At 38.9% G+C, this 26,676-nt stretch overlaps 1 protein-coding gene across 1 annotated transcript in view; it reads right to left on the reverse strand.

The window, feature by feature from the left end:
• Window positions 1–26,676, reverse strand: part of LOC117411371 (AN1-type zinc finger protein 3-like) — a 44,585-nt gene that overhangs the window by 14,279 nt on the left and 3,630 nt on the right. The window contains exons 2-3 of the mRNA XM_034018770.3: window positions 15,763–15,803; window positions 1,483–1,686 (exon numbers count right to left, since the gene is read on the reverse strand). Of these exons, the coding sequence (XP_033874661.1) occupies window positions 1,483–1,686; window positions 15,763–15,803 (245 nt within the window). The remainder of the gene's footprint in view (window positions 1–1,482; window positions 1,687–15,762; window positions 15,804–26,676) is intronic.

Here is a 26,676-nt window from a genome sequence, read left to right on the forward strand (position 1 = left end):
TATGGCAAGCCTTTTAAAAGCATGCGGTTATGATTTCTGGAACCAGCAGCAATATAAAAACTGTCTGAGTGCTTTCAATCTTTCTTTATAAAATACCAAATAAAACTTCCTGGCAAAGCTCCTTCTTTTGTGATGCGAGGCACAGACGAGCAATAATCTAATATAAAGGTCTCGGTTGCTGCCTGGAGGTACCTTATATAGCGCCAGCAACACTAAATTCTGGCGCCAGCAAACATGTTTAATTTTTTGGAAATGTGAAAGGGGATTTCCAGTGATGAAATATGTTAAGAATTTCCTTTATACAAAATATACAGCAGGTAAGCATGAGTACAAATATGGGTGTGATTAGAGATGTACATTGTATTGTAAAAAATATTGCAACAAAACACTAAAAACTCATTGAAGAGTGGGGGAGGGGGTGGGGGGTGGGGGGCTTATTTAGGACAGGGTCTGATCATTTAGCACCAGTAGGCTCTCTGGTGCTAAAACATTTTCAAAACGATTTACTCCCCCTAGGTTCCAGTATCACCAGAAATTCTGGCCATGACTGATGTCTCTATAACTCAATACAGCTGAGGGGGAGTCCACTGGAATGCAGTAGAAACGGCTTTGAAATCTCTTGCAGCTCTGAACAGAAAACAGTTTCCGTGATGACCTTTGTCTGAGACCCTCTAAATAACTTTTTATTTTTTCACCTAGTTGCAGAAATTATTTATAATTTAAAATTATTTCTTGCCAAATGTCAGCTTCTGTAACTCGTGCCATTCACACCTTTGCAGGGTTAATGTCTACCTAATGGAAAATCAGAATATGTGAATCAAAACTAATTTCACACTGAAGACATTTAGAAAGACTTCTCGTCAAAATGTCTGTCATTGAACAACTTTCTTTTAGATTCCCTTATCCTGTCCATTGGGAGACACTGCTCATGTAGCTGAACAGCACCAGAGAAGCAGCTTGTTCATAAAAGCGCCTCTGTGCAAGTACAGGTTTGTCTCCCTCATGTGGATGCTGGTGGAACTGCATGGTCTATGCAGGGTAGGCAACAATTACATTTCACTTGCACAAACTCGTTTCACAAACATGACTCTCCCAAAAGTGCTTTACAATATTTGATTATAGACAAGTCAAATAAACAAATAAGTCTTGAGGGAAGATTGCAAACCTGTCCCAGTCTCAGAATACCTAATCTGTTGGGAGCAGGATATTTCAGAGTCCAGGAGCACAACGCTAAAAGGCGTATATATCGCCTTGCATACACCTCCTGGTCCTAGACTCACAGGGCATAACCAGATTCAAGGGCTGAAGAGATTGTGAAGACAGGCAGGGTAGCAGTGTGTCGTAAATTTATGAAGGGCCTTGATAGCCTTGTAGGTTAAAATCCTAACTTTAAAATCAATTCTAGATTTCGCTGGAATCCACTGAAGGGATGCTAAGCATGGGAAGATTTACAGAGGGAGTTGGAAGAAAGACATTACTCACATTCCTCTTGGCTGGGCGAGGAAGCTACATTTGTTTCGCTGGGGAGTGGCTGGGGGTTGCTAACAGTCTGTGACGAAAAGGAAGGGGAGGTGCTGCTGCTGCTGTTACTGTTCATGTCACTCGTGAACACGTCCGATTGGTTGCTACTAGTGCTGGGGGTGGGGCCAGGGGATGAGTCTTCATCTGGCTGCTTCTTCTGAACATCTGAAAGAGGAGAAGAAAGATTTTTCAGGAGATCGCAGGACAACTGGCTTTTAAATGCAATGAACAGACACCCTCTACAATCCCTCAATGCAAAACTGCCAGCAGTACCAGACGCAGTTTGGAGAAGAGGTTCCCTAGATGCATGTAAGAAATATAATTTTGATACATGCATGTATGTATGTATGTATGTATGTATGTATGTATGTATGTATGTATGTATGTATGTACAGACAGACAGACGCTTCAGTATATCCCCAGATTCTAAAACAGCACACAATACTGCATAAAAACACTTCAGCCGACCTTTATATTTGACATGTATCTTTGACAATGGTTAAGAGGTTAGAAACAAATATAAATACTTGACACTTGAAAACGTTCGGTTATTACCATAACCCTTGTTCCCTGAAATAGAAATGTACAGTGCCTTGCATAAGTATTCACCCCCCTTGGACTTTTCCACATTTTGTAGTGTTACAACCTGGAATTAAAATGGATTTAATTGGGATTTTTACCATTTGATTTACACAACATACTTAACACTTTGAAGGTGCAAAATATTTTTTATTGTGACACAAAAGTTAATTAAACAAAAAAAAAAAAAAAGACATTTGTTGGTTGCATAAGTATTCACCCCCCTGAGTCAATACTTGGTAGAAGCACCTTTGGCAGCAATTACAGCTGTGAGTCTTTTTGGGTAAGTCTCTACCAGCTTTGCACATCTGGATCCTGCAATTTTTGCCCATTCTTCTTGGCAAAATTGCTCAAGCTCTGTCAAGTTGGATGGGGACCGTTGGTGAACAGCAATTTTCTCAATTGGATTGAGGTCTGGGCTTTGACTGGGCCATTCTAAGACATTCAGGTTCTTATTTTTAAACCACTCCAGTGTAACTTTGGCTGTGTGTTTAGGGTCATTGTCCTGCTGGAGAGGTGAACCTCCGCCCCAGTCCCAGGTCTCTTGCAGACTGAAACAGGTTTTCCTCTAGAATTTCCCTGTATTTCGCTCCATCCATATTGCCCTCAATCCTGACCAGTTTCCCAGCCCCTGCTGATGAAAAGCATCCCCATAACATGATGCTGCCACCACCATGCTTCACCGTGGGGATGGTGATCTCAGGGTGATGAGCAGTGCTGGCTTTGCGCCACACATAGCATTTTGCGCTAAGGCCAAAAAGTTCAATTTTGGTCTCATCAGACCAGAGAACCTTTTTCCACGTTTGCTGTCTCCCACATGCCTTTTGGCAAAATCCAAACAGGATTTGATATGGGTTTTTTTCAGCAATGGCTTTCTTCTCGCCACTCTTCCATAAAGCCCAAGCTTTGTGGAGCGTCCGGGTTAAAAAGTGCTAGTTGATAATATATAAAAAAACGTGCACTAATCACATCAAAGTGTACAATTATAAATATAAAACATCCAAGTGACAAATAAATACTTGAAATATAACAGGGGCATTATTGACCCTGTTACAATCTTAACTATCCTTTAATGAAGATGAAAACGAAAGAAGATTTGAACATGAACAATTAACCCTTTGCGGTCCTATGTTGGATCCTGTCAAAAAGACGTAAAACACAGGTCTCTAGTCGTTTTTTCTCCGGTAAAAAACCAGAGAAAACCATTCAATGGCCGAGTGAGACCGATAGGAGAAGAAAGAAGAAAAAAAAAAAGGGGGCAGATCTGAGCAATACACATAGCCCCGGCACCACAGAGATAACACGGCCATAACAAACAAGATAGCTGCTTCTGCATCTAGCACTCAAAGAATATCACTTATATTTTAAGAGCGTTGAGATGTTATAGTAATAAAATGATTTGGATCGCATTATTGAGGAGTTTGGGGATAAAACGAGTGATCAGGTGATGATTTATCAATATGCACGACTATGAAGAGGGATGTGAAAAATACAGCGAACAAGGGGTGGGGTAGGGCTGGAGATGCTGAGTATCCTGTTGATATGCAGTGCCTTTTAAACCTGTTTTACTGTGAAAAAATACTTTTAAAACAGAGTGTCTAAAATAAACTGCGCGTGTGAAAATAAATTGGACCCGACGCGCCTGAGACGTGCTGAATAAATGGACCGCAAAGGGTTAACATATTATTTTTCTCTCTTTTGTGTGTGTGGCGAGTTTGCCTGCACGTATGGAGGAGTGAGACTTTTTGACTGGACTTTCTGGGAAAGAGAGCTAATAGAGAGAGTTGTTTTAACCGCTATTAAAACCTTTTTAACACTGCCGCTGGAAACCCAGCACACTGTCGCTACATTGTTGTCAGAAGTGGAGGCAAGGCAGGTACCCCAGCACGCACTGTGTAGAAGGAGAGTGTAGAAATGCAAAACTAGACCTCGCCCAAATAACTGGCATAGGCAAAACTAGATTGGCATCGATGTTGAAGCTTTGGACGAAACTAGACTCCCAAATTAATGGCATGGGTGAACCAGATTCGCACAGCATCGATTTTGAAGCGCTGGACGAAACTAGACTCGCCTGGGCTAGTCCTGAAATTCATTGAAAACTGTTGAAAAAAATGGGTTTCGCCCAGTCATCTTTTTCAAGTTCTAGGCTAATCTAGATTCGCCCGATTGGACGTGGGTGAGTGCCGGAAAAAAAAAAGAAAAAAGAAAAAAAAAGTGGTAACTTCAGGATTCGCCCAGAAGCCCTTGGCAAAACTAGACTCGCCAGACTACCTGGTGAGTAGGTTGTGTAAATCAAAGGGAAAAAAATCCCATTTAAATGCATCAAGATTTCAGGTTGTAACACAACAAACTGAAAACGTCCAAGGGGGGTAAATACTTACTATAGGCACTGTGTGTGTGTACGTACCTACATACATACCTACACACACACACACACACACACACACACACTGCTTGTTTTAGAACATTAACTTAAGGTAATAATGCATTACAATTTGCAATTAAATTATTGGGAGTTTCTTGAGTCTTGCAGTGAGACAGGAGAACAAGCTCTGCATCGGGAGTCTTGCCAGGTCTGGTAGTGTATAGTGTTTGCCTTGTAATTGTTTGTATAAAGTTATTTTAGGGTAATGTATTCAATAAACTTTATTGACAAACCAGGAAGCAAGTTGAGAGGTTGGAAAACAATGTGTACAACATGTGAACTGCAGTGTAATACAACTGTAAGACTGCAATCCGTCTGCAGCTGGCTGAATTATTGATGTAAGAGTTATTTCATCACCACAGCCGACTCCCATTTACATTGCGATAGATACGTGGACAGCATAGGGGCGTAAAACGAAATACTTCAATTCTCAGATTAAAAATGCATCTAGGGTTCTAAAATTGCCTGAATCCTAAATGTGGACATCCTCTCTTCAACACAGTAAGTTAACCTTATATATTAGTAAAGAGGGTGAAATTCCATTTCCTAATTCCATTTCCATTCACAACTTACTGATGGACTGTGATAGGAAAGCCCTAGAGGCGCAATATCCATTTTCGTCAAATTCTCTCAACTTTAAACTCAATTTACACACTTCTCACCGCCAGGATTCCTGCGAGTGCCTGTAATAACACATGCACAGCGCTGTCCATCACACAGCTCACTGATCCTGAAGCTTACTGCAGCACTTTACACACAGAGACACTGCTCATACACACAAATACATACACAGACATGGTAGCTTCTATAGAGCAAGCGTGGCAAGAGATCCATTGTACTGCTTTGGAAATGTAGTCAATTATTTATTAAAAAACTGTATCAGATTATGTCAAAATGAAATCCAAAAAAGGGGGGTCTAGTAGTTTGACTGCTGAGAGTCAAGGCAGTTAGGTTTACAAAGATGCGTTTGACAGACAACCATAAGCAGCCAAGAATTTAAGACAGCATCTGCCAATAGCTTTGGACTCCGAGACAAACACTGCAAACGCACGCATACACACACTCAAATGTATACACAAAGACACAGAGTTCTTGTTGCTGTTTCAAGATAGAGATTTACCAAGGAGCAGGATCACATTTTCACAAACTACCCGTGTGACAGAAAGACAATGATTCTTGGTGGTAAATCTCCCTCCCGACCTGTGAGGGTGCTAAGTAACGGGAACAGAGTACCCTGGACTACTTGGCCTGACACTTTGTTCCGAGGGTTAAAAGGAAGTCAGTCATTTAGAAAAGGGGCGGAGCTTCGGTACACTAACTCAGACCCGGAAGGGAAATTATGTGACAGCCGAGGATTGGAGGAGCAGTTGCAATCGTTTACCAAGGGGTCTGAGTGACGGTATAAGTAGGGGTCGAAGTGACGTAATCTGTTCCTTCATTCTGGTTATTGGTAAAAAGAACCCTGAAGGACCTGTATTGTGAATATACGTATTGTGAGTGTTTGTTTGTTTTGTCTATTTGTTGCTTGTTATTATTAGACAGCTAACACATTCTGGAGCTGTTGCCAGAAGCCAGCACAAACCTGGAACAGCACTGCACTTGTATCACCATAAACTGTATTTTGTACCACAAATCACTAATTCATGCACTAACGGACTTGTGTATGTGTTTTGAGTTTAAGGTGGGGATACAATAAATGGGACTATTATTATTATTTCGGGACCAACCTGGGGATTATAAAGTAAGTAATACACACCGCTGTTTTACTTACCAGCTTTATTGTTTATTTTGCCGCCAGGCACTGGACAGAAACCAAATAAAACAAACCTTTGCACCTGGATTATAATTGTCTGTCTGTTCCTTGATCACCTGCACACTATTAACCACTTTGCCACAACCCGTTACAGGTTGCTGGGGAAATGAAGACTTGGAGAATCATTATTTAAAAAAAAAAAAAAAAAAGAAGAAGTTTTACCATCCTAGGTCTCCTATTAAGCTGTATTCTTAGGGTACTGTCAGTGCACACACATAGACTTGCAATTCTCTCCTTTCTTGTTCTGTAAACTAATGCAAGGACAGCTGCGTCACTTTCTTCCGCATCGATGCTAAAAGCATTAGATGCCAAACCACCAACTCTTTGAACATACACTACTTTGACACTCTGGGGCGTGCATGGATAGAGTGAATGGCTTGTTGTCAAAGTAACAGCAGCTTCTGTACAGCAAGCAAAATCTACTGCGCTGCTTTGGAAAAGTAGTCATAACTGTTTGTTTTGTTTTTTTTTAATAAAAAAATCAAAAAGGTCTATGGAGGGCTATGAATCTATTACAAGTTTAATTCTAGGCAGTTATTGTGTTTGCCAAGAAGAGTTCGACAGAGACTGACATGATCAGGGCTTCAGGGTTCAAAATTTGAATGAGGACCCTAGAAAACAATATTACATTTTAATGCCCACAAGGCATACTACAGGACCACAGTTCACCAGCTCATCTGAGGAATAGCATCCCGAACAGCACGGTGCTGGGGATACTTAAGCTCTAGCCCAGGACCACAGTATATCAGGCTAACACCACCACTACTCAACACAGACCATTAATTTGGTTAGGTCACCAAGCCGAGTATTGACAGGGCCAACTCTGCTTAACATTTTTAAATAAATAGGATTTTTTTTTTTTTTCAAAATTGTTTAAATGTCGTTCCACTGGCATACGCAGGACAAATAATTGTCATTGTATTTCAGTTAAGGGTGGACGCCTAGGAGCTTGTTGGTTTAAATTTAGTCAAAAGAAAACAGTTTACCAGTTTGGGGGCTTGGGGGCTTGGGGGTGGGGGGGGGGGGGGGGTTGGGGGCTGGGGCAGAGCTCTGTCTTGCCAGTTGGGGCAGCATTTACAGAGAAAAGGAATGAGGGAAGATGTAGGAAGGAAAATATAGTAGAGGGGAACTGATGGAAGTTTGGGGTAGAAGGTGCATTGTCCACAGACAGTAACACAATTTGTGGAACAGTTTAAAAGGTGAAGGAACTGCAAGAACACTGGAGTCATTCAAGAAAACAAACACACCCCCCATGCCAAAATGCAGACAGAGACTTGCCAAGCTGGGCCCTCATGCCCAGGGTTCAGTGGCTTTCACTTCCACTGCTTAAGTGAAGAGGCATTTTCTTTAAAACGATAAGACGTCATCTGTTAATCTTCAGTCCTCCTGATCGATTAGTGGGATGACGTGGCAACATTTAAAATTGGGCAGAAACAGGGGTAAAATACAATAAAGAGCTATCTTGTTCCAGGGATGAGCTTGAATGAGCAGCTTCGTGTTCCAACAACACTTCCAAAATTCTTTCAAACCAATTCAGGGAAAGGGAAAGGGAGGCAGGAAGGCAGGCAGAGATGGAAAAGAAAGTAAAAACAAACAAACAGACTGACTGGGGAAGAAAGGACAGAAGTTGTAAACTGACAATGATATCTTGTTATCGTTTTCAAGCCTACAAACCATTTCATATATATATATATATATATATATATATATATATATATATATATATATATATATATATATATATATATATATTTTTTTTTTAAAAGGCTGTTACATTTCAGCTTAGTTTTATTATCATGACGCCATTGATATGTTTCAATGTATAAGTATTTGATTTAAAACAGCTTTTCCGCACCGCCTACTCAACATTGCCCAGCAAAGCATGGGAGACTATGCAAACCAATTATTCAATACAACCACATGAAATATTAAAAAATAAGTTAAAGTTAAGAAAAACATCACAAATATTGTTTCAGTATAACATGAATGAATACATTTTAAACGACAGCATGCTACACAAGAATACAATTCTCTGCACTGCACACTTCAGTGGATCACGAATCTTGAAATGCACTGCATAGGTGTCAGATTTGACTGGTTATTATTTCTGGGCCAGCTCAATGTTAAGTGTGTGTTGCTGCAGTGGGGAGCTGTCAGTTGTGCTGGGATGATTCCCCTCCATTGCTGTAACAGCCGAGTTAATGTAGCGCTAGTCTAGAGTGCCAGCGCAAGTCTAGCTGGCACGCAGGAAGGCAGAGGAGACAATTAAGGGAGCTGTATTTACACTGAGTTAGGGAGTGATGGCAGCACGAGAGCTCAGGTAGTCAACAGAAACGCTGTGCCAATAACGGACGTGCACAGAGGTGCTGCAATCCCTCACTCCACTCAGAGCGGCTCCATTAAATCAACCTGTTAGCGTTCACTCACCGGTTACACTAGGGACACTGGTTTACCTATACTTTACGTGATTTTTTTTTCCTTATTTTCTCCCCAATTTGAAAAGTCCAATTATTTTTATTTCAACCCGGCTCACCGCTGCCACCCACGTGATGACTCGGGAGGGACGAAGACGGACACACGCGTCCTCCGAAATGTGTGCCGTCAGCCGTCTGCTTCTTTTCACACTGTGGGCCCTCCCTGCAGCCACCTCAGAGCTCCAGCGTCAGAGGGCGACGCAGCTCTGGTTACCTTACAGGCAGACTCATGTCGTCCAGACTATAGGGCACATCTTGCACTCCACACGGAGCGCCTTTACTGGATGCGCCACTCGGGAGCAGGGAGCCCCTTCTTTACATGAAACCTAATAGTAACGCTGGAATAAACATGGGTTTTCAAAATATTCTTTAGTCTTAGTTGGAAAACAGAAGTATAATTTATGCAACATTACAGTAAAAAACCTCTTGGAAATTAAATAAAACCCCATCAAATTACCTATTAAAAGGGAGAGAAACACTGTAGAATGTGTGTTATTTATATTAGACCTCTTACGCACAGGTTTACTTTGCATGATATCTTTACAATACAGCCATTTATAATTTCTGTTATGGGAACGAATATGAACATGGTCATTTTTGTCACGGGATACATTAAGTGTTTGTTTCAATATTTGTACCAGCACTACTTCAGACAGCAGATGCCCGACACATTACATTTTGCTGTAGATCATTAGTCCAGTTTGCACAAAGCTGGAGGAGCTGGTTATAACTTAATCTAAAACCCCTTGTTTCTATTACGATCGAGTAATGGAGACCATTTGCTGTTTTTCTCCACAGAGTAGTAAAAGCTAACTGTTGTAGTTCTAGCCCCTGAGGTGTTCAGTAAAATAGCACTCCTTTTTCTAGGAAAGTAGTACAACTGGGGATGGGGGAAGTTAGTTGTCAAATACCCTCAATTCAGCTACCTGCTCAAAAATATATTGTAATACCTGAATAGATAATTGTCTCGTTTTTAAAAATAAGCAAATTATTATCCATGCTGTTTTAAATTGTTAAAATGTGTTATTGAGGCCAATATATGCAAGTGCATCTAACCCCACATTCTCAGCAGTCCCAGACTGTGTCTTCCTACCTTTCTTCAGTGCCGTCTCTACTCCCTGCTGCCAGCAGCTCACTCCTTGGCCTTGCTGAGGTTAACAAGAAATAAAGTGGAGCGAAAACACGCGTATATGCCAGAGAGACGGGCATGTCATCCCTAATGCCGAATCCCGAGTTTGCCTGCCCCCTTGGCAGCTGGGCTCATCTGCCTGGCTAATTTAGTGAACGAGGCACGGTTTTGCTTTATAGCCCCCCATGGTAACCGATTGTCTTTTGTCCCAGGCACACATAGGAGGGATATCGGCACCGGAGCTTCAGCTCCCCACTCAGCTCAGCACAGCCCCGCAGCACACCAGTGCCCCATTGTTATTAAACCATTCTTCATCCTGCCAAATTAACACTGACATTCCATTACAGCAAATTTTTCTTTCCTATTCTGCAGGCTAAAGAGCCCTTCCAGGCTTCATGTGGACAGGAATATTAAAATTAATTTTAGGTTTGTGTTATCGGTGGAAGGGAAAGGATGTGCAGATAAGACAGACAGGTAGTTAATCTTGCATCACATCTGTCTCTATGCATTACCGTGCCTTTAATATGAATATCAGCAATAAACAGTATACTGCACCGAGAGGCTTCAACCCAACAGCATCCTGGTCCCTCACATGGAATCAACAACCTGGAGTTCGTACTGTATTGGAGTTTGCTGGCTCTCTCTTACCCCCAGTGCCAAGCTCTCTGTTCTTTACTAGATGTGTTTTTATAATACTGTGTGGAATTAGCTCAATCTCAGATGACTATTTTCTAAAACAGTTTTCCATGCAAAACTATTCCATACAATGACCACTGGCTCAATACATTTCTTCACTCATTAAATACGAATGAGAAACTTTGTCAAGTTGGGTCTTAAAGAATCCCAATGATTCACCATCAACAAGGTAACCCCTCGTCGACTTCATCATACACGTTTATTTGATGGCCAATACTTTATCCTTTGAAAACGTTTCACAACCAACTCATGCAGGCTAACCTTTACCCTGAAGCAGAACTTTAATAAAAATCACCATCTGAATAGAAGCACACAATAGCAAAAACACCACCAACCCTAACCCTTTTTCATCCTGGAACCTTTCCAGAATTTCAATGCCTAAAAAAAAAAACAATTTCCAAATGGTTTAGGGATAATATGTTCACAATAATGATGTTCTAAATTGAGAACTGTAGGGATGTAAAATGTTATGATAAAATTAAAAACAGTTTTCCCCTGCACAATTGTATATTGCGGTTTCTCAAGTTGACATTTGACTTGAATTAGAAAGGATTTATATAATAACAAAATATGGTTTTAAATAAAGTCTGGACCACGCAATAAATGAGACAGGATACTGGATCAACAAACTGTCTTGCAGTTAAAAACCTTTAGAATGGAACACTTCAAATTCAAAATTAAGTTTGTGATTAGCTGCTAAAGACGCACCACAGGTATAGAAGCCCCCATTAGTCTGCCAATATATCATGCATGTGCTTGATAAACTGATAGTGTAACATAACTGGGGCAGCAGTGTGGAGTAGTGGTTAGGGCTCTGGACTCTTAACCGGAGGGTTGTGGGTTCAATCCCAGGTGGGGGACACTACTGCTGTACCCTTGAACAAGGTACTTTACCTAGATTGCTCCACTAAAAACCCAACTGTTTAAATGGGTAATTGTATGTAAAAAATAATGTAATTGTATGTAAAAATAATGTGATATCTTGTAACAATTTTAAGTCGCCCTGGATAAGGGTGTCTGCTAAGAAATAAATAATAATAATAATAATAATAATAATAATAATAATAATAATAATAATAATAACTAGGCTTGCTCCTTTTCAAAGTTTATTTTTCAAAACAGCACAATAAAATCACTCACATTATTTATTTATTTTTGTGCCTACTTTACTGAAACATCATGAAAAATGTTAGTTGTACAATGGGTTGCAGAGGCTTTACTACTCAATGGGATCATTTTCAATGTATTCTTTGTTTCTGACCTGCAGCTGACCAAATGCAGCCAGTCAGAGATTTCCAAGCTTAGGAAAACCACAGCGAATGAAATGGGGATCATGGTGTTCCAATGAAGAACCCCAGTAAAATATGATGAGTGATTTCTTCCAGCATTTTGTGAGCCCAAGAAAAATAAACGTCAAAAAGGAGCAAGCTTAGACAAACAAAACTTTTTTTTTTTTTTTTTTTTAAATGCCTTCTGGAAGACGACAAACAGTGATGTGTGTAAACATTTTCCTGGACTTCACCTCATTTTTTAATTTACAGTAAAACCTCCATTATCTAATTCGGACCAGGGGTTGATCGGATAATCAAATTATTGAGATAATCCAATTAGAACTGTGAAATTGTTTAAGACTTTCCCAATTAAGAAACACTCTTTAAAAAGACACAATTAAACATCTGTCTGTAAAGACTGTTCTGAAAATATCAGATGTTAAGGACGGAAACTTTAAACTCTAAAGAAATGGTTAAACGTTTAATATGCTGGACATTTAACCAGTCATGCTTCACCAAACTTAATTATTAATTCATCATATGTTCACTCATTCTGTATCTTCAACAAGTCAATGTCAAAGCAAAGGTGGCTGTACCTTAAGGTTTCAGTATTTTATGAACATGCTTGAATCAGACTCTGCAGGCAGTTTAACCTTCAGCTGGTTTAGCCTGGGAGGCTTTCACTGGTTAGGGCCACAGCAAAAGACTTGATTCAGCAGGGGTAAGAATTACTCAAGATTATCGTAAGAAGTGAAAAACTCAAGCTGGAAGTGTGAGGTTTAAATTTTTTTTGCAGCAAGATAAAAAATAATCTTGATATTTTGGATAAAAGTAATCCTGATCATCTTTCAATTCAGAAAAACCCAATTCCACATTTAAAAATAAATAAAAGCTCTTGTGGCTGTTGCTTCAATTAAATGAAATAATGATGCTAAACAGACAAACATCCAAATGAGGTTCCGAACTATTGTGAAACTGGTGAGGCTGCAAAACAAGTAAAAAGAATACTGCTTTAAAAAATTAGATTCTTCTGTGAGTAGGTCAGTTATTAAGGTAGCTTTATTAACTGGGCATGTATTGAAATTCGTTTTCTATGTCAGATTACTTTTTGCTGCATTTTATTGGCAACCTGAATGAATAAAAGTGTAAGGGCCTTATCCAGAGAGTCATATGGATTACAGAAAATGGGCTATAATAAACAGCTTACTAAACGAGAACTTTGCATATGTTTTTTGAGGGGCTGGCAGGAGGCCCATGTTCTAGCTTTAGTTTTTTGCCGACATAAAGCTAGGTGACATTTTAAAATTAGTTTCCTCATCAGAAACTATTTAAAAATGCTGCCAAACATCCAAATAATGTAGTTTTAGCTACATCAACATAGACAAGAGCTTTTAAATAGTACACCAAAACTAGCAATATAAAAAGACTATTGCTTTTGACTACTGACCAGTTTAAATGTTACTTTTGGAGTACAAAAATTACAGTAGGGGCCTACATACCTCAGACATACGTCCTCTACGTAAGAGGAGAGATGTACCAATGACATTGCTTTTGATTTTTTATTTTATTTTTTTTAATCCTCTTGTATAGAGGTACAAACTTAGCACATATACAGTGCTCCCTCGTTATAAGGCGCTCGATTATAACGTGCCTCCAGGGTTCTCCCCAGGAATTCTGTACAGCTGGGCTGCACAGCATAGCCGGGAGCACGTTTAACGGAAAAATAAACTTGCCTTTTATCTTAAATACATAATACGACAAAGAATTTGAATAATGTGTTGTCTTTCGTTGACTATATACAATTAGAAAACAGTTAAAAATAATATCTGAAAAATACAATTAATAAAACCCGAAAAACAGAAACCCTTGTAATAATCCAGCACCTCTGCACTGAAGCATTTGTATTTTAGCTAAGTTACGCCGATATCCCAGCATGCCTTTTTTCTTAAAGGCGTACAGCCTCTATACATGAACCCCCAATATCTCTCACAAGCACCTGGGTACATATTTTTACGATATCACGACAGGAATACTTTTTTTTTGGTGCATATGTATAGCTATTATGTACTATATAATCACATTACAGTACAATAATATGACAACAAAATGGACAATGATAATACCCGAAAATAATCTCAATATGTTTTTTATAAAGTAGCCTACGCAAATATAGTATTAGGCGGTGGATTGCGCCGATCGCCGGCTTATTTTGAAAACCCTGCATTCATTGTCACTATTTTTTATTTGAAAATAAATTGGTTATTTTTTTAGCAGTCATTTTTAATGTTTTAGCCTCTCAAAGTGCTTAACACAGAAAACCCGCCCCTTCAACTCTCCGATTGGTTAAATGTTGTGTCAAGACGTCACACAGCTGTCATGGTTCCAAGATCATTTTTTTCACACAGCAACGTGCTACTGATCTAGTCTGCTAGCAACGCAATCAATCCTTATTGTTAAAAGGCACAGCACATCTGCAAGACGGGCGGATTGGTGGATTGGCTGAAAAGGCCTGGGGAGAACCCTGGCCCCGGGTATAACGCTCCTACAGCATGTCCCCCAATTTCCCTATACTAGTGATTCATGCAATATTGCTACAGTAAATACAGTACCTGTGTTATTCAAAATGTAAACAACTTCTCAGTCTAACTTCCGTTTCTGTCTCTCCCTTTTGATACAGTATCTGAACTGAGAAAAGCTCCGCTGGCACTTTAACACAGACATCTTATTCAGCATTTGTTTTATAACTAAATAAATTAGGCCTATTATGTGGTTCTTTCCTAATGTACTTACTTTTTAGCTGCGAGAGAAGCTGCAGCTTTCTCCGGGAGAAGAGATGCTTCAGCTTCGCTTCAGCCACACTCCGGCAGTCGAACCTGAGGCAAGCCCAGTCCCTCTTCCCCTCACCCGACCCGCTCTCTTTCTCGCACTTGGTTTGCTTGGCTGTCGCTTTGAACTGAACTCCCGACCGCCGTTTAGCCAGGCTATTTATAGTTTAAAAACTGCTAATTAAAATAATCCACGAGTGGGAATGTTATCTTTTGTTTTTTTGGAAAAAAAATATAGCGTTGATTACATGGTGCTTTATTCATGGTTCACTATATGTGCATTATAGAGAGGGAGTTATTTTATTTTGTATTTTAGTCAGATGTGTGTTGTTCTGTGTCCCGCGGCGCCCCCCTCCCGGGGAAAAACTGGCCCCAGGTTACTGCAGCAAGTTCCCGCTAGTAAATGTTCCTTCAGTCATTACTGAATCACCCCAGGCAACTCCATGTAGGATCTGTCTCCGATTACTGGGCCGATGTGTGACAGAGTTGTTTCAATTTTACATCTGAAATCCTGTTTACTGGAAGTCACAAATCAGCCTCAATCAAATCAGAGACGGACCCTTTACTAGAAATATTAATAGTTTCTAGTTTAAACTATTATGAATGATTCTAAATGTTTAAACGTTTACCACTGTTGAAGATATGCATATCAAAAATAGAGGACAGCTGTAGACTTTCTACAGTAGGATGTGTGCAGGGTAAAGTTATTTATTCGATACTTATTCACCATGCTAAGCAACAACTTTGCCAAAAACCCTGTTCCCACATATAACAATGGATATTCTTTCCATGTGTACCGGCTGAAAACACTGCTGTTCCTGTTAATGTCACATAAAATATTATTAAAAACTGAAACTTTCAATTGCACTAAGATAATGGGAGGAGGATGTTAATAAAAGGCAATAAACAGCGAGGAAATCTAATGTTAGTCTTAGCATCAAGACCTTTGATAAACAATGTGGAAATGTTTGCTTTGTGTTGCAGGCCTCTAATTTATTGGCTCAAAAAGGAGAGAGAGGAGTGACTTACCAGAAAAGCACTTGGAACAGAGATTCATGGTCTTGCTGGACCTGAGGGTTTAAAAAGAGAGAAGAGAAAATAAAAAACATGATTCATGACAGCAGCCCATGTCATTTTTTCAAAGGCATCTAATTTTAACATTAAAACTAGCGCAGTGAACTTAATAATGCCATGAAAAAATTACGCTTCTCTCTGAACCATTTCCATTTTTGTAGGGGATTGATTAGCGGGTAGTGTAATTACAAAGAGTTTGCATTCAAAAAGAGTTGTTTAAAATAATCAGATATTGGGAGTCTGCCCAAACAGGTGCCTTTACCTGGAGCACAGCAAGGACATTACAGTGGCCCCATGTGACGCAGTGCTCAAAGCCTCTTTACAAGAAATGTATTCCAGCATTATGCATGTAAAAACTGGCAGGGTCCCCAACTACAAACTTACACAATTTCCCAATATTCAAAAAACTTAGGGTGAAGAAAACGATTCTATCCAAGTTCATTCTCATGAACACACCATACGGTCTGAACCTGCCAACTCCTAGAGGTTAATTAGGAAGCAGACTGACACGCTCTTTCTTTAAAACTCTTCTTAATTATTAGGGAGCTCAAACGAATTGTTTCCAGGCTCTGAATACAAAGGAACCAGAGTTGGTGTAACCCGCTACTTAAGTAACGCGTTACTGTAATATTACTTTTGTCGATAATGAGGCAATATAACAAGTTATATTTGTAATGGGAGTAATACTACTGCAGTGTATTGCTTTATCACCATATAGTTTGTTTTTCTAGACCTTTTTTTCCGTTTCGTTATTGTTAATTTGCCATTCGTGGTTTTATTGAATTATGTTTGTATGATTTTCTCTTATTACTGCAAAATGATTTAAACAGGGGAAATATACAGTACATTGTTTATATGCCAAAAATGAAATGCATTTATACTACAATCATTTTAAAAACCTCTTTGACAAGTTAATAATGTTTGACACAGTTAAATTAATTACCAGACAAAGTTAAAGTAAATAATAGTCTGTGAGGGGCAGTCGCTAATATTTCAATCGCAGTTACTGTGTTTATTATTGTTATTCTACTGCCGATAGAGCAGCGGTTGAGCAAGTGTATTTGATATATGACGGTATATTGCTTTATTTAGATTAGGGCACTTACCAAATGAAGTTGTCGTAGCTTTATATGTGGGTCAAGTGTTTTGTTATAGCCATATGTTCTGTAATCTTCCAAGAGAAGGGGTAATGCCAATGTTCAGTTTTTACTGGTAAGAGTTAGGGACTTGAGAATAATAATAATAACAATAATGACAGTGATAATAACCAGTAAACAAAGGATAATGGAATAGTTTATCAATTGTCTGTTTGTAAACAAAGATGGTATTCATGTAGGTTAAACAAAGATGTGTAAAAGGAGAAGAAACATGTTTAATGTAAAACATATGAATATTTATTGTAAAAAGTATGACTGGAACAAATGTTAAATAATATAGTTTATTTCTGTATAAAATCATTCCAGGTGCAACTGTTTATTGAATAATTCATCCTGTTAGGAGTAGGCGGGGCTGGGGCTTATTTAATGCCGTGTCTTTCCTGTGCTTTTTGGGTAATTTGTGATCTTGTCTTTGTGAAAGTAAGTTGTTTTGTGTTCAATGTTAGTCTGTGAGCATCATTTGTAATTTGTATGAAGTATTCTTCCAGTGCCAAAATAAATAGGTCTGTGAACACTGTCAAGTGGCTGTTTCCTGCATTCCAAAAACCTCTGTGTTCCCAAGTTGAAAAATGTGATTGTGGGTAAGCTCGGACCATCACCCTGTTACATAATCGCAGAACAAGACAAGACAAAGAAATATAAAATGAGTAATATAACGCACTACTTTTTTTATTAATTAATTAAGGACATTATTATTACTTTTTTCTGAAGAAACAAACAAGTTACTTTTTTTTTTTTTTGTAACATGACCAACTCAAAGCAACAGAACTGATGAGGCCTGCTGTGCATTAATGAGATTACCATTTACGAGTCTTGCTGTTAACAGTGGTGAGTTATTTGAGAACCAGCTGCACAAAAAAGTGTCCAACTACAACGAGCAAAGGAAGTGTTGTGATGAAAAAACAAAGCATCCCCTGTGCCACAGTGCAATGTCAAAGGCAAGTTTGCTGGAATGGCTTGTCATTCAGAAGGCCAGCTATGAACACTGTGTGGTAGTGAAACATTTACATTTTAACTATACAACAAATGTAAGCAAAAAGAGCAAATGACAGAAGTAGTGCTATTGATTATTCAGAAACCCAAAACAAAAGCAGTCTTATACGGCCAGAGTAAGTGTGCAGTAGGGTTGAGAATTCTTAATGTTTAAAATGTTTACACTAAAAAGAACTCTAAAAGAAGTGGTTAAATGTTGAATAATATGCTAGACGTATAACTGGTCACATGACACATTGCACCAAACGCATATTTTTTAATGTATTCACTTTAGTAATTTATCATATACAGCAGTCCATCACGTATCTGACTGCTGTGGTGCCACAGTAAGGCGGATATTATAAAAAGGAAGGGGTTTGGCAATTGCCTCCAAGTAGTTTTTCTAATTCGTGCAACAGAAAGATTGGCACTGGTTGCTCTGGTGCTTCATTGGTACATTGTGTTCATGCTGTAGTGGGCGTGGTATAGTTCAGTCCACACGGGGTAAGAAAAGCGTTTCTGATGTTTGTTATATATTTAATAAAACTGCATCTATAAACAAACAAAGGAACGAGGCAAAGCCATGTTTGGAATAATTGAGGAACCGGACGAGAACTGTGGTATGTAAATAATTATGCCAAACAATTTTTATACCACAAAAAATTTTTTTTTAATATTAATTCAAATAATTAATAAGTGTAAAGGAATTATGTATAGGCCAGATGTTGAAAAATAATAATTTCAGTCAGGAGAGAAGAGAGCCACAGGTAACAGCCTAACCTATAGCTCTTAGCAATATTCTTAAGGAACACCCCAATAATTTGATTAAAATTGTAAGAAACTTAAATACAGAAGTACATAAAGATAAACTCTGCCAACTGGATTGCCATAAAAGAGGAATAGTCGACAAATGTTGAACCAGTAATTAAATTAATAGATTTGGCCTACTGGCACTGGTGAAGAAATTTCCAATATACTGAGCGAGACTGGGTTGTCTGACCAGGAATACAGGCAAATTCTACAGCAAGATGGTGCCTGATGGTGGTAAACTGAACAGACGACAACTTCATTCTAACCCTGCATCGACTCTGTAAGGCGGAAAATAGGTATCCCTAGTTCAACCAAAGCATTTTAGAGATTGACAGAATCTCTATGTGGGAATGTAATAAATGTATAATTGCAGAAAGATTGAGAGTTATAAAGTATAACAGGGTGTGTGGCCGTAAGTCGCTGTACAATAGAGAAAAGGGGTCAGTGTAATATTTTATGGAAACAATTTGACAATCAGACAGAGTGAAAATAATTGAAGTGATCTAGTCAATTGAGTAATAGGTGCTGGAATAAATAAAAACAAATGTAATGGGCAAGTTTGTGCCATGGATTCCAATGAAAACAGAAGACTGCTTAAGAGTTACAGTTTGGTAATATCCTATTAAATTAGAATGTACTGAGTTTGTTTTTATACCACCCAGTCATATTCAAACAATGATCTTACTTACATTTTATATCCATGTTATTTGTTTGTTGATTTAAGAACATGGCTATTATAGAAAGGAATGGATAATTGCCCTCTGTGTGAGTGTGTGTGTGTGTGGTGCCCTGCGATGGACTGGCGTCCAGTCCAGGGTGTACTCTCGCCTTGCGCCCAGTGTATGCCGGGTTAGGCTCCGGCTCACCGCGACCCTGTAAAGGAGTAAGCGGTTAATGATAACGGATGGATGGATGGATGTATCTTGAGCTTGTTTGGGAATGATTGATATTTAAGAGTGCTAATTAAAACCATTACAAATCAGCCAGTTATTCTTGATTGAGCATTGAAAATGTACTCAATTACCTGAGTGCAATACAACTTTTTTTTTTTTAAGCATGGACCTGTGTAAATATAGCTACTATCCATGTAATATCAAAAAAAATAAATAAATACATAAATAAATAATTTCAATCTCTAGGAAAACTTTCACCAGTCAGATATAATTCCTTGTGTGTGTATTATACACACACGGAATTATATCTGACTGGTGAATGTTTACCAAGAGATTGAAATTTTCCACAGTGCAATGCCAATGATACCTCCGCAACGTCAAATAAAACAAATCGGCAGACTAATTCTATTTAACACACCCTGTTGTCAACTAAATTGTGCTCAGCTGTGCGTTGGTCTTTTACTTGCAGGAACACATGTTTGGCAGCCATTTAGCATATAGTGGGTGGTATCATGATAGTATTGAATATTGTGATTCTATGCAGGGTATGTGAACATGGAATACCAAGTGCAACATCAAGGAATATTAATTACCAACATTGGGTGGATTCAAACCAGCAGCCCAATAAATAAAACTAGCAAATCTCCTTGTCTCAGATTTCACGTTTAACAAATTCCTTGCACAAATGTCTCATTTTCAGTGAGGTCCTGGTAAGTGGTGATAAGTTTACTGCACCAGCAGAAGGTAAGAACTATGAACTATGCATGGGCTGGTCTGTTGGGAACCACAAGAAGTATGGGCTTTGAATTGTTGCGGGACAAGCATACAGATCCTAAAAATAGAAATGCAGTTTGATGACACCGAGCTAGAAACCGACCAAGTGAACTGACCATCTGCTTGTGTTTGGGTTGTCCGTTGGACTCTTATTCTAAACTTTAGTCCCAAAAGTGATACACACCAGTCAAACACTCATTTATAACTTATCTACAATGGTAACTCAGCCTATACACATGGGATAAATCTGAATACAGAAGTGCCATGGGAAAGCCTCCACCATAAAACACAATTAACCTTTAAGCAATCAGCGTTCAAGTGAATGAGCCAGATAATGAATGTCCGACAGCAGCGTCTGGTGACATTTCATTTCTTATGTGGATAATAACCCCTGATGCTCCTCTTAATGGGACCTCTGCACGCTCAAATAGCACAGGAATAGAGTATCGATGACTTCAAAGCTGTTGGTTCATTGCTCACTGAACTAATTATCACGAAACTCAAAAACAAGCCGTCTCCCAAAGTGACCCTACCTCTGTACTGCACATCATCTTTAACCCCTTCAACTCCAGATATAAAAATGATTATGTCAGGGGACAGATTTTGAAATAATTTCATTAGCTATTTTTACCCCTGAAATTGTTATAAAATACTAGTGCTGGGACAAACATGGGATTTTCACGTTCGGATATTCCCTCAATTTAATTATATTCGTTCAGATATTCATTTGTTTTTCAAAAAGTAATTAAAAAGTCAATATATTGCTCTGAATGCAGGCAGAGACAGCATAGCAGCAGCGACATGGGGCATGGCCATGGTCCGTGTGTGTTTGCCTTTTTTTCCAGCAAGACCTTACAATCAGGGTTTCCCCTGGGTTCTAGATTTTTGTAGTCACTAGTGACTAATCTTTTCTAAAAACATTAGTCACTCCAGATATTCAGTAGTCACTACTGGCGCACAGCTCAAGTCTTCAAGGGTGTTATGAATCCTGTTTTTATTTTATACCTTAAATCACTGTATTGATCAAAATAATTATTTAATTAAACCAGTTTAAATAAATTGGTCATTTACAGCTGTAAACTTTTAGAACTTTAAAACTGAAGAACCAGATTTATTTGCCCTGAAAAGCTACATAGACACAGAATGCATTATGAAGTACTTATACCAGGAATTATTTACTTTTTGCAATTATTTTGCAACATTTCATATGGCAATGGTACACAAATAAGTTTGTTGGTTATGAAATATTGACTTTTCTATATTCATTTCAGGTTTCCTAAATTAAAAGTACAGTATTTCAGAATTTTGTTAACGCTTCAGTGAAAATCTACCAGTCTATGGTATACAATAACATTAAAAATGTAATTGTTTACTGAGCGTTTGTGCACTTATGTCTTTTACAATAAAAAGAAAACAAACAAAAAAAAAAAAACATTGTTAGAATATTATATACAACCCATGGAAACAGCTTTCCAATAAGGCTGAAACTTTGCTGCTTGTTTTCTTTTATCTGACGTTTGTGAACTTTGTTTGTTCTTGTTTGTCTGGTGTTCCGAACCCAAGTCTTCATCTTCTACAACTTCTTGTTCTGTTTGTTCTGTTTCACTCTTGCTGTGGCTGTGCTGAAAAAACGAGTGGATTTTCTTCCGCAACATTTTACAGTATTGGCTAACAGTTTTGTTTTAATTCGCGCGCACAAGCTTGCCGATTTCACTACGGATGCAAAGGTTTGAGCAGAACACTCTGTAGTCGTGAAAGCGCAGCAGCAGAAGCTGTCAGATTGCAAAGAATAAAGAAAGTTACAGCAGCACCTAGTACAGCCTCACAAAGCGGTCTGGGTTACCATGGTAACTGACACGCAACATGAAACCGAGGGGCTTTACACTGTTGGAAAGGCTGACTGCATTTACGTGATGAGCGACAGCGAAACCCCTGCTTACAATATGTAACAAATAAGTTGTGTAGGACTTACTTTACCCCAGTGAATTAACTAAAAAACAAAGGATGCCAAATAGCAGTTCAAGTTAAACGTTGTTTTGCTTATTCACGAAATAAATAGTACATAAAGTCTACAATGCATTTTTTTTCATTCCTTGCCATTTCTTCACAGTACAGTGACCATCGACATGTTTTCATAAAGTAATAACATGAGGTTTACTTGTGCCTTTTTGTAGCTGAACAATCAAACAAAAACTGAAATTTAACTTTAAACACTATAAAACAAAATGGTGGAAATGGCGTTGTAAAGTGAAGGGGGAAAAAAAATCACTGTTTTGGTTCTCATTTATTACATTTCACATAAGTCGCAACAAAATTATATATACACAGTCTACATAAAAATCACTACACAACATTATCAGCAAGTTGGCCACTGTTTAAGCGAGGCATTTCTGAATGACGTGCTTGCCTTTTTTCTGTCCCATGAGATTCTGGCTCGTTCTAGCACAGCACAACACATTTTTGTCCCAGATGACTTTCCATAGAGATCGCTATGTGTGAGCGCATAATCGGGTTTGTTTACTTTTTGCTGTCTAAAACGTTTAAATAGAGGTTCAAGCGTTGCTGTGTTGATTCTGTGTTTTTTTATATATTAATCTCACATATCACATCACACAGAGCTCTTTTTCATTTACCATTTTTTCAAACTCGCGCAAATTCTGGTGAGATGATAAATAAGTGCAAGGTATTTTTGTCATTTGTAGCGAATACGAACATCTGATTTTTGTATCCTAATACATGTCAAAAAATATTCGTTCAGATATTCGTCCCAGCACTATAAAATGCTATTAGATAGAAAATGAAACAAACAAATGATTTCTATAACATTTCCTTTAACCTGTGTGGCAGCAAAACATACTGGTAGTAAGAAACACCCATTTGATATCTACTTTGTACGAACAATAAAAAAATATTTATTTTTGAAAAGAACAACAAACATCATACAACAAAAATAAAGTTTGTAAATGGAATAATCAATTTGTAAACAGGAAAACGCAAACGCAAACACTTTGAAACCATGAACGGCAGGGTTTACTGCTCTATTGTTAGACTCCAGTGTAAAATAAAAAGGAGGGTTTCGGCTTCACGTCCTCATCATCATTTTTTTTCACAGAAGATGACGATGCTTGTGCAAAATGCGATTGGACAAAAATATTACCAGGCAAATCCAACTGCGAAACAAACATTCCACAGCATCAACACAACACACATAGGGACAGAGCAGGCTGAAAGAAACCCCATAGAATAGATGGCAAACTTTGACGTACGCAGGTACGACACATACCTGCATACGTCCTGGAGCTGAAGTAGTTGAAGACATTCTACCGAATTCTCAGTTGTTAAACCGATACCTATCGTTCATTTAAAATCATTTATTTACTAAAAAAAGTCTGGTCATACTGTGGCCTGGTTAAACTGCCCCTGCCCTGCTGATTTAATTACAGTGCAGGTCTTTAGTTCCTCACCCTATAATAAACAGGGCATCCCTGGTAACAAGAAGTTCCATCTCACTGGATTCACCTCACAGAAATAGATAACAGCTCATCAAACCCCCCCCCCCCCTCCAAAAATAATAAATCGTGGGGATGATTAATCTGCTTCTCTGCAAACACCTCCACTATTCTGCCCAATAAGGACTGAAGCCCGTCATTCACTCCCGGACAGCTATAATGAACCTCAGCCGCGGGACTGTGGGAGAAGCGGGCAGGCTGTTTAAACTCTATAATAGTCTTGTTCAGTTGAAATTGTTTCTTCAGCTAGCTGCAGAACAATGCTGCCTAGAAGGATTAAAGACATCCGTCACTGTGAATGTCAGGCATGAACCCCCTCCCCGCCCCCCCCAAAAAAAAAAAAAAAAAAAAAAAATGAAACACACAGCCTCATCTTGGTCAGCATCATTATTTTTTTGTTTATTACTGGCCCTATGCTAGGGTTTGGAAGGCGTTAACATTCTCAATAAATGTGTACAGATATTAAAATAATAACAAGATGCTGATTTTTCATACCTGCTCAGATCTTTAGGTAAGCATTTTGCAAATATTCCATATATTTTCCTCAACTGCATCATCCTCTCACTCAAATACAAACTTCTTACATACAAGAACTACAACATGGGGGCCAACACCACCCTTGAAGCCGACCAGTAGCACTGCTGACAGTCTTTACACGCTATTCTCGCTTGGTCTTTTCCAGTCAGATTCAGCAGGGCAGGGAGAGCCAATGGAGCAGAGGCTTAGTATACTCTTTGAAGCATTTTATTTGTCTTTTCAATGTACATTAAACTTTCAAGCTTTAACTCGCAATAGTACTGCATGAACCATTATTTCGGACTGAGCTCACCACAAAAAAACAGGTGCTGATTGAGACAATTATCCATTCCAAGAGAACAGCCGCTTTTCTTAAGCACCGCATACTTGACGAAACATGATTCTAGACAAAATGTTTCCTCATGTATGCTGGAGGTTTCCAGCAACAAGGAAACATGTTCGTAGACCAGGGTTCTACTTTGCAAAACACTTACAAGAAACATTTTGCCTTTAGCCAATCAGGAGAGACTCTGTGAGCATGAGTCATCGATCGTGTGACTATGCAAGACGGTGACTTCTGCAGAAGATGACATGGTTTGGAATCCTGCTACAATCAATAGTTTTATTGATACGCATGCTGATGCATTGTAATGTCATTTCAGGTTATTTGTGTTCCTGCATGCCTCAGCAGCTCTTCAAAAGTGTCTGGATCCATACAAACACAATTACGATAACTTAAGCGTAGCTCATTTAAAAAGACGGTACGCTCCTCTCTCCTCACTATTTAGGGTTCACTCCCTTGTCCACACGACACTGTTCCTGTGCTTTCTCCATCTTTTACAAAGTTGTAGAGCAATTTAAGTGCAGCACCATTCAGTGCAATATGGCTTTCTTCCATTTTTGGAGCGTGCAGCAGGAATGATCATGTACTGCTTGAAAAAGTTTCCCGATCATTTTTGAAGAAACATGTTTCCATGTATATGCTGGGCTTTAGACTGGGAGGAGAACAGCAGCTGTTTCTTTACTTGGAATGGTAAATTAGCCCAATCCCAATCAATACCAATGACTGTCACCTGATTTTTAGCACCTGACTTCTGTGGAGAGCTCAAGACTGATAATTGGTTTGTGCAGCTCCAACGCGTAAGTTATTTAAAGCATGTTTTTCCAAAGTATTTATAAAATAATAATGAAAAAAATTACATTCAATTCGCTTTTGTTAAATTATTTTGTCAGTGTACAAGTTATTTTTTCTAACAATTCAAACATTTAGAAATGGAACGTACATATTTTAAAAGAGACTGCGTATAAACAATAAGCAGTGAGTATGGGTCACGGAGACATTCTACAGCTCCACTTTTATCAGAAATGGTAAATTTGACTTATAAAAACTACAGGAAAACCACATGTATTGTCACGCTAAAAAAAAGTATGCAGATTGTCACATCAGTCAACATGACAAAACTGCTCACTGCATTACAATACACACTGATGTCTGCAATTACTGTAATGTATTGAACCTTTTATACCATATTCTTGTTAAGATCCAATGCAACCACCCCGATTTTAGATTCTGCAGCCTGGGGCTTTACAGGAACTATTGCTATGGCCAAAGAGACATTTTAAGAAGATAAATCCACGGAAAGTGATTGCCCTTTAGAGCCGATTCACCCCTAGCCTTGCATAAGACAATTCTTAATGCACGGTCGTCTGACCTTGACCAGCCAATCACAGCTTTTAATTTTAAAGGTAACATTTCCACTTCCTTTTTAGCTTAATTATTGAGCTTTACTTCATTTGAATTGTTTTCTTTATGTTAGATTTGCAGGGCATTTTGTTAATGCATGTCGTTGTTTTTCGCTGTTCATTTTTTTTTATTTAGGCTAGTAGTCGGCAATTATTTTTATTGTTTTCTCCCCAATTTGGTAGTGTCCAATTATGTTTAGGGTCAGCTCACTGCTACCACTCCTGTGCTGACTCAGGAGGGGCGAAGATGAACACATGCTGTCCTCCTAAGTGTGTGCCGTCAGCCGTCTGCTTCTTTACATACTGCAGACTCACGATGCAACCCAGAACTACAGCTTCGGAGGACAACGCAGCCCTAGGCAGCTTACAGGCAAGCCCGCAGATGCCCGGCCAGACCACAGGGGTCGCTCGGCCAGTTGTGCGCCGCCCCCTGGGAGCTCCCGTCCTCGGTCGGCAAAGTAATAACCTGGATTCGAACCGGCGACGTCCAGGCTA

Source organism: Acipenser ruthenus, chromosome 6, assembly GCF_902713425.1.
Source record: "Acipenser ruthenus chromosome 6, fAciRut3.2 maternal haplotype, whole genome shotgun sequence".
NCBI classification, from domain to species: Eukaryota; Metazoa; Chordata; class Actinopteri; order Acipenseriformes; family Acipenseridae; genus Acipenser; species Acipenser ruthenus.